Source organism: Genypterus blacodes, unplaced genomic scaffold, assembly GCF_046128005.1.
Source record: "Genypterus blacodes isolate CSIRO-AG114 ecotype Tasmania unplaced genomic scaffold, CSIRO-AGI_Gbla_v1 ptg000058l_1, whole genome shotgun sequence".
Lineage (NCBI taxonomy): Eukaryota > Metazoa > Chordata > Actinopteri > Ophidiiformes > Ophidiidae > Genypterus > Genypterus blacodes.
In genome coordinates this window covers 5269528-5278733 of record NW_027466870.1, presented here as the reverse complement: position 1 = coordinate 5278733, position 9206 = coordinate 5269528, and the positions used below count along the sequence as shown (strand labels likewise).

The following is a 9206-nucleotide window of genomic DNA, read 5'->3' as shown; positions in this document are numbered from 1 at the left end:
TCATTATGTTGTCCTCAACTTTTTCTGCCATCAAGTTGATTACTTTGAGTCTCGTGAACTTAATTTATTTTTTGTCATATTTTTTTAAGACAATGATTTTGTTGTTGTTGGACATTTTAAGATTTGTTTTAAGCAAAGAGAAGAAAAGAAAGTAATGATAAGTGATATGTAGTTGTACACATGTTCTGTTTATGACATCATTCCTGAAAATTTGCTCGATGACATCATTTGCCATTCAAGAGTATAATAATTGAATACAATGTTAGGTGGCATAAAATAAGATGACCATGACCTGATCTTCATGTCTGTTCATTCCAACTTCAAACCTTCTCTCTCTATGCCGTTGTTACACAAACTGGCATATGCTGTGACCATCTTCATCTGCTAACTGCTGTAAGTTTTGTGCCATTTCAACAAAATCTTTGCTCGAGTCACTGTTTCCTCGTCTCCTTATGCATTTTGTCCACATGTGGATCACATTTCCGAGGTCCCAATCAATATTTCCTTCCTCTTTCTTCTCAATCACTGTATGTTGATTGTCATGTCAAATACTTTCTTCAATAGAAATATTCAACCTAAATAAAAGGGTGGCATTAATCTCATATATGCTAAATAGATACATCACTCTCACTGTAAAACCAATAGAAACTCCTGATGCACTGATCAAAGCAGAGGGCAGGGATGGTGTGGTAATTGAAATTCCTGAATGTTATTGTTACTGTATTCTGAAGTACACCCATTAGGTATGACTCAATGTAAAAGATAATAACAATCTGGAGGCAGATGTAACCTTTATGTCCTGTATTTTATGCCTGGAAGTAAGGCATTAGCAAGCCATTTCCTTTGCAAACGCTCTCTGCTTAAAGACACATCAGTGACCCAACAAGTCACGTCAATCACAGATGCAATCACAGATGCAGTATTATTTTGCTCATGGTTAGATTGTTGTGTTTATGAAATCACTGTATCTCTTTTGCTTGTTTGTATAGTGATAGTAGGACTGTGTAAGGTAATGTTATTGAACCATTCTGTCGAGGAGCATTTCAGCACTCACAAAAGCAGGGGTGGGTGTGTGTGTGTGTGTGTAGGGGGGGTGCATTATGTTGACAGCATCTCCTTCTGCCTCTTATTAGAAACTCACACATTGACAGCACTGCAAATTGAAAACCTGCCATAAAGGAGAGAAACCCTCCTCATCATTTATTTCAGTTTGTGCAACAACGAAAAAAACAGAATCAGACTGCGATCCCTGTTATGCAGTTAGCAAGCTGTTGCAATTGCTCATTTTAACAGAATGACAACCAGATGGGCAACTATCTCTAGGAAATGCAATGATTCCAGAGGGAGGAGGAAATTCACCTGTATGTTGTTTCTGTGTCCTTGGTTTGCTAGGACAGAGGGAGTGAACTTTTCCACTGACAGCTTTGTGCTTGACCTTGTAACGTGATAACAAATGAAGCTGTGTAGGTTATTGTTAAAAAAAAAGGATAAGAGGGCAAATCAAAAGTGCATCATTTGTGGTTCCTAAAGAAGCACATTTGTACAGTCAGACAGTGGTAGGGAACTCTTCATGTCTGCTTAATGTACAGTTGCAAAATAAAGCATAGGCCTACTATAATGTACTGTAACACTGGAATGCACATACACGTATACTAAGACTCTTTATTGCTTTATAGCACAAGTCAGTGTGTTTCCAACTGAGCTATAATAGTCCATCCTCCTGTGATCTCGATCTATTTATAGCATCAATAGTTGCATCAGCTGCATCAGTTGCACAGCACTACCTGTTTGATGATTTGATCAACAGAACTTCAGGAGAAACAATATAACTTCATAGGGAAACATAAGACGGAGCAATAACTCCTCAGGCGCCTGCGTTTTAACAGTTTGTGGTCAACCAGGGGTCAGGATCCAGGGGATGTTGGTTTGGCCATACAAGAAGACAAACTGTTCTACTTTGATGCTTTGGAATAATATGATTCCAATTCTCCCATTGTTCTAATGGCAGTAAGCCTGCCATATATACACATGATCTGCCTCAGGAAAGCTGGTCTTCTTTTAATGAGCAACCTTTACCAATCATCACTCAATACAATCGCCTTGGCCTATTACAAATGCAACCCTGTGTAAAGGAATTAGATACTCTGTTAGGTGTGATTTGTGCATATGATAGAGGTTCTAAAACAGGTAGCATCTCAGTTGTTAAAGGAAGATCGATCCAGCTTCTGTAGTGACAGGGACATTTTTCCAAAAGCAACACAAGACAGAAACACCTCTGCTGCCACACTCTGGACAAAATGTGACTCCTACACCCTCTGTGTGAGTTCAGGTGGTCGTGCATTTACGTTTTAATTTTCTTTTTTTAAATGCTATTATATTTTACAATGTCATTCTGATTGCACTTTGCTGCGTTTATCTACCTTTGCAACTGGATGTGATTTTACATTTAAAGCTACAACAAGCTTGCAATACATGACTCACTGCTGAGTAATTTTTATTGTTATAGATAAAGAAGTATGAATCTGAGTCATACTGGAATCACAGAACGGATGACTTCACACAAACTGACTTTAATTGTATTTTAACTTCAGCCTTTGAAAGACATTACTCATCATCATTATCATCATCATCATCAGCTACAAAGGACCAACCTCTGACCCGTCATCACTTAAAAGAACATGATTTAATCAAAAATCCCTGTCCTCACAGCGCTTCCAGACAAAGATACGTGAACCTTACCTGGAATGTGAGTCAAAGCCCAATTCCTGACACTGTTTACTTATAGAGTAATTTGTGGTCTAACGGGGAAAGGCTGTAATGTCACATGCATCCCTGATGGGGGCAGTGTTGCTTCAAATATGCGCCAGCGTTATTTTTTGCAGCCATTCACTAAAGCTTAAAAACAGACCGCAGCATTCCATACTTAATCAACCAAAATCACAAATCAACCTCCAAACAAAAGAGTCTCCCCCCTGTTCTTTAACCTGGCGGTAATAATCAGAACAAGTTGCCGGGAAACCGCACTCAAACGATGCGGATTCGAGGTTTTAAAAAACACCACAACAAAGGGAAAGTATGGCGGGGGGCTTTAAACAGCAGCGGCCCCTTTAAGAGCGTTTCGGCATAATTAATGACGTCGTGCTGTAAACACGACCGACGCTCGGCTGCGTGGCCGAAGCATCTCCAGAGCCCGAGCGAGCACAGAACCCTCCGGTGCGCCGTGTTGTGTTTGTCGACGGGACGGGAAAAAACACAACCACCACCACCACCACCACCACCAACAACAACAACCACCTAAAAGCCGCTCGGCACTTCGACTTTCATATGCAGTCTTCAGTAACAAGACGGTGCTGCGTCTGCCCCGCGAAGTGCCATGGCTAGAAAGACGGACATTCCCTCCTCTTACTACGGTGAGTCGACTCGTCTTTGTTGGGAACGCGAAGATATTTTTCTTTCTCCTCTTCTCCAAACATTCCTCCTCTCTAACCCGGCTGGTTGTTTTGAACCCCCTGGCTTCACTAATGACGGGAGAACAATGTCAGCTAGCTACATTATCGTTATTTTGTAGCATATTTTCCGCTTTTATTAAAAAACGCAGAATTTAACGGTGGTTTTAGACAATATCTACGCAAAACAGCGAATCTTTACAAACAAAGACTCTACTTGTGTCTGTGTTATGTTTGGCTCCATCTTAACCGATATACTATTACCACAATTATCTCTTTATACAACAAATCAACATTTATCAAACTAGTAGCAAGAACCGTGATGTTTTGTTGCCTTGTATTGTTTACTGGTACGCAATCAAATCAGACCCCAAACAGCAGTAAAACCTGTTTTCATCACATTGAGCATCATTAAAACACTAACATGTGTAGTTCAGTTCAAGGTTGAAGATGATGTGTTCACTTACAGTTGGATGACAAATGATTTGTTGTCCTCAAATGACATTTAGCCGCTGTAGGCTTATGTGGGCAGATTTGTGTCCATTATCCAGGCTAAGTGATGCTGTTGTTCAAAGCAGTGTGAGCCTTTGTCACCACAGACAGCAGCGTCTTCTCAGACTAGACACAAAGAAACAACCCCAAGACTTCATTCTGTGTTTAAACTGGTTGAAGGAAGGCGATGGTTTGGAATGACAACATAGTCCAGGCACGCAAGAATGAATGAATCTATAAATAATGTATAATAATTGAGATCATTAGGTTAAGATTCAGGTTATGAAAGAGATTTAAATCTCTATAACTTGATGATTCATCGCCCTGAATGACTTTAGTGGACAGACAAGTGATGATGATGTGAATCTAGTGTAAAGCAAAGTCATTGATGAGTTAGTATACATTTACTCATTCATTACATTCACTCACAGACAAGAAACTAGTCAGGACAGAACAACAAGATGAGAGACACCAAGCTACAGGTTAAGTTTGGAGCGAGACGTTGGATTTTTGGAGGAAAAGCACGCAGACATGAGGGAAACTTGCATGTGTGCACACAGACAGCCTTGTCAGATTTGAACCCATGCAACGGTGAGATGACATCACCAACAGCCCAGCCAGCATGCCAGCCCTGACTGAACATCACCGAGTATATTTAGGTGTGTGAGGGTCCAGACGGAGCGTTTGTTAACCCACTTTGTCGCCCGATAACCTTTTAAACATATGTTTATGTATATTATGACCGATATGTCGGCAACAAATATCTCCAGCCTGGATTACAACACCATTCGTCCTTGGATGTTAACGTTTCCGAAGCTACGCTGAAATTGCAGTATGTCAGCTGCAGTGATGTCATTAGTCTCACACACAAACACTCCCTTACAAAGGGATGTAGTATAATCATCTTCATATAATAAATAACTACTCCATGGCATGTAAATGTATTAATATGATGGTGAATAGGGAATTAGAGTGGATCTTGTCTTTCTTGTTGTTTATTTCTGAGAAGGAGTGAAAGGCTCGCAGGGTCTGAGCAGCTGGAGCGTCTCAGAGGAACAGACAAAGAACACACAAGCAGGCTCTGACTTATGTACATGGAGAGGTGGGAGTTCAGAGCTTTGGGCCAGGTTAGGGAGTGACTAGATGATTTGTGTATGCACTACACACTCGATAAAAGGTTCAACCTGGGGACCCCTGTATGAGATCATTGGAACAGTGTAGGACAGAGCTTCATTGTTTCCTGTCTGTGTGAGAGGTTTCACTTATACAGTTGATGGAAATGATAGAAAGTAAGAACACAATGTTACAATTTTCCATTACACTTCATTTCCTATCGTTAATAAAACACACTAGACCGGGGCTCTTTGTGTTTAGCATGACATCATTCAGATAAACGTTATTGGTAAAACTCCCAACGTATTTTAGTGCTAATGGGGTTTAGATGGAAGTAGGAAGTAGACATGACAGTCAGGGCTCAGATGTGTGTGTGTGTGTGTGTGTGTGTGTGTGTGTGTGTGTGTGTGTGTGTGTGTGTGTGTGTGTGTGTGTGTGTGTTGACCCCCTGTACCCCTCAGATCTCATGACTGCAGCACTCTTGTGAGTCTCTCTCTCTGTAACCTGTCAGCTCTGATTGTTTGTCATCACTTCTCCACACACACACACACTGCTTGCCATTCGGCCCTTGGCATTGCTTTATTTCCTGTTTACAGCTGAGACTTTACAGCGTGCCGTAAACCTGTTGTTAGCCATAACGTTTAAAGCGTGGTAAGTAAAGCCATTAATGCAACTTTGGGGTGAAATCAAACAGGAAGTCAGCGTGTGGATTCAGATCATTGTATGTTTTGCTTTGTCTCTAATTGCTCAGCTCAAGCGTTTCCTCTCCATAGGAGAAGTTTGATTAAGGAACATAATTTAGCCCTAACAGCATCCAGTGGAGCGTGGGATGGAGTTATGGTGACTCCCCGCATTTAGGCCAGCTGCTTTTATGTTATTGGCTCCCTGTTGCGTTTGTCCCATCAGCCAGCGAGCCAAATGTCAGCGTGCAGAGGAAACACGGCAGATTCTACACCAGCATCTTCTCACAGACGGCGTGGTGGTGGAATGACGCCTCGCTCGCTCACTTGCTCGCTGCCTTTGATTTAAGGACGGAGTGCAAAGTGCTAAATCACACGCCGGGCATCCTGCACCTCTGCCGGGTCGTTTAGTTTACCTCTTATAGATAAAGTGCCAGATGTTGCGTCACAATGTTTCCATCGTAGACACGGGGCGGTTTGATGAGGATTTGTTTTCTGCAGTGTCACACGGCTCAGAATCGCAGCAAAGATGTTTAGTTTTGTTTATTCACCATTTTTTTCAGTGCCGGTCAGGATGTAGGAATTGAAGCAGAGACCCACATTTCCCTGAGCAGTCGCCACGGTAATGGGAAACATGTTTTAAGCAAAGGTTGCATTTTTTTTATACTCCGTCCAACAGGAAACCCCCGGACTGCATCGCTTTTTAAATGCTTTCACTTTCATCGATATTGTTCCACATTTCTGGGAGTTATACAGAAATTCAAGCGTGATGACGTAATGTTCACACAAGAAGGAAGGAAATTACAAAGCCTAAACCCAAAACGAGTGATTTATTGAGCCAATCGGCACAGATTCCTGATATCTAACAACACAAGAGTATCCCAGCGTGTGTGTGTGTGTGTGTGTGTGTGTGCTTTCAGTGGCGAAGCTTAATTCCTCATTCTTTCATCACAAAAAAAAAGCAGAGTACACTTGAGAAAACACAAGTGCTGCACATTTCTGCTTCTGGTTGATGGTTGACATTCAACAGTTCTGCAGCTGCTACGTCTCTCTATAGTCTGCAACAGTGTAGCCACGGCGCTGCTCTGTTCAGTCAGTTAAGAAAGTAAAGAATAATAGCTCCTAATCATTCTGTGACAGGTTTGTAAGTCACAATTTAGATATGAGTTCCATCACGGCAGAAAGTGTTGAGTCGGGCACAGTGTTAATTAAGAAATGTTTCGCATGGGCAGCTTCCCTAAATGCTGCGTTTCTCCACCGAGTCGGCGCAGAGGCTCGACAGGAAGCCCAGAGCTTCAGGTTTGGAATCAAACATTCACAGCCTCTCCCTGTGAAATTGCGGTCGGAGAAGGTTAGGACGATTCCACCGGCTCGTTCTGCATCCGGAACAAGAGCCACGACGGGCTTCTTCTCAAGTGTCGCTCTCCTCCGCCCGTCCGTTCTGTGGCGATGCTGTGACTCCTCTCTCCTCAGGCCTCTTCTCATTATTTTTAACAAGGTTATGGACTTAAGCTGCTAATTTCACAGGTCTGCTCCGGCGAGGTGGCTGTGTCAGAAGTTTATGATTCACTCTAATGACAGGTTGAGGTTTGTGATTCACTTCAGCGCAGTGGCAGGAGCAGGGGTGGGTGTGTGTGTGTGTGTGTGTGTTTGTGTGAGGAAGAATGAGCCATTTAGCTGTGAAGGGGCTTTGGATGCAGCCGGGCGGAGAATTAAAATCTCCCAATTTGGCCGTATGCAGTATTTTGAGTTTTTGTTTATGACTGCAGGGGTAAGTGACACTGGCAGCCATTTATTACACACTGGGGGATGAATGGAAGATGGAGCTGCACTTATGCAACACACACACACACACACACATCTGGGCTTTTTACACCTTGTATCAAAATGCGATATCTGTGTCCCGACCCATCTGTGGGGGCGAAACATTCTGCTGAACCACGTGGCTGCATTTTGAACACACAGGAGGAAGGAAAGAGCAAACTGTGACTGTTATTCTACAACTACGGCAGAATGAAAGGGTTAATTGGCATGGTGGAAAGGTGATACTGACAAGGTGCATTGTGAGGAGTCAATATGGAGAAAAGTAGAGGATTTGCAGGTTTCTATGTGAAGTACAAATAGAAGGAAATGTGCATATCAGTGCAGACATCGTCGTAGTAACAAGGCCTGGGTCGTGCATCAGACTGAGCCGCTTCAATCATGATGATAAACATGACTTCATATTCATCACTTCTGTCTCCTCTATCCTTATCTAATATGAATTGGCTATAATACACAGGCAACACGCTACAAAGTAATCTGTAAATCTGGCTCAGGGAAAACACTGCAGCAGACTGATCATTAAGCTATGGAGTGTGTGTGTGTTGGCAGGTCAGGTTTGTGCTCCAATCACAAAGCTTTCTGCAGAGCCTTCACCCTTTGAGAGTACGAGCCTCTCCTTATCCAGACACAGATCGCATGTTAATTCTGCATGTTTGACTCTGGTTCACATTCAGACTCCTGTAAATGCTTTTAAGGTCTAATACGATAAATGATGCATCTAGCTTCATACACACCAACGAGGCCGTTCACCTGCACACTCTGGCCTCTGGTGTCTGGTGTGAGGTCGGGGTCAGAGGTCAAAGGGCACGTCTCACAAAGGGCGAACATGCAGTGACTCAGCCTGCTTCTGTCTTCTTCATGCAGCGCCCCAAAGAAACCTTTGTATCCCTGAAACATGCCCTGTGTCTGAATTATGTCCAAGTACGACACAGTGATGTAATGTTTGGACCAATATTGGCCAGAGGCTGTTATCCAAAATACAATAGAGAAAAAAACAATAGAGGACTATATTGGGATGAGTGATGCAATGGCCTTAAATCATTTTTGGAACACAACATTGTTTTGCTGCAACTTAACACCGGAGAATCTGAGCTTTAAATCAGATTGACTGAGAGTCGGGCACAGAATGATTTGTGGACTTAATTGCGTTAGTTTGAGCTGCGGCGTCCATTAGCATCAATAGGTTGGTAGTCTTGTGTGTGTGTGTGTGTGTGTGTGTGTGTGTGTGTGTGTGTGTGTGTGTGTGTGTGTGTGTGTGTGTGTGTGTGTGTGTGTGTGTGTGTGTGTGTGTGTGTGTGTGTGTGTGTGTGTGTGTGTGTGTGTGTGTGCGTGTGTGTGTGTGAGAGAGATATCCTGGATCAAAAGCAACCCGCTTACTAAAGACATCCCTTTTGCTAGATAACACACACACTGGGTCACACTAACAACATCATTTAGCTGCAACTGATCAGAGAAGCTCCTGGTAAAGTCAGACTTGTTTAGAGCCGAGTTTCATCCAGCCTGAGATGTTGTTCACTCTAAACAGATTGCAAGTAATCCTTATGTTAATTTGCTCTTTCAAATATGATCCAAGCCCAAACACACACACACACACACACACACACACACACACACATACATTCTTGTTTCAAGGACTTCATTGAATTAAAAT

At 42.6% G+C, this 9206-nt stretch overlaps 1 protein-coding gene across 2 annotated transcripts in view; it reads left to right on the top strand.

Moving 5' to 3' along the window:
* Nucleotides 1-3174: 3174 nt before the first annotated feature.
* The window catches only part of slc44a5b (solute carrier family 44 member 5b), a 31896-nt gene continuing 25864 nt past the window's right edge, over nucleotides 3175-9206 (top strand). For both annotated transcript variants that reach the window (XM_076153190.1, XM_076153189.1), the window contains exon 1: nucleotides 3175-3410. In XM_076153190.1, coding sequence (XP_076009305.1) covers nucleotides 3374-3410 — 37 coding nt within the window. In that variant the 5' untranslated portion in view covers nucleotides 3175-3373. The remainder of the gene's footprint in view (nucleotides 3411-9206) is intronic.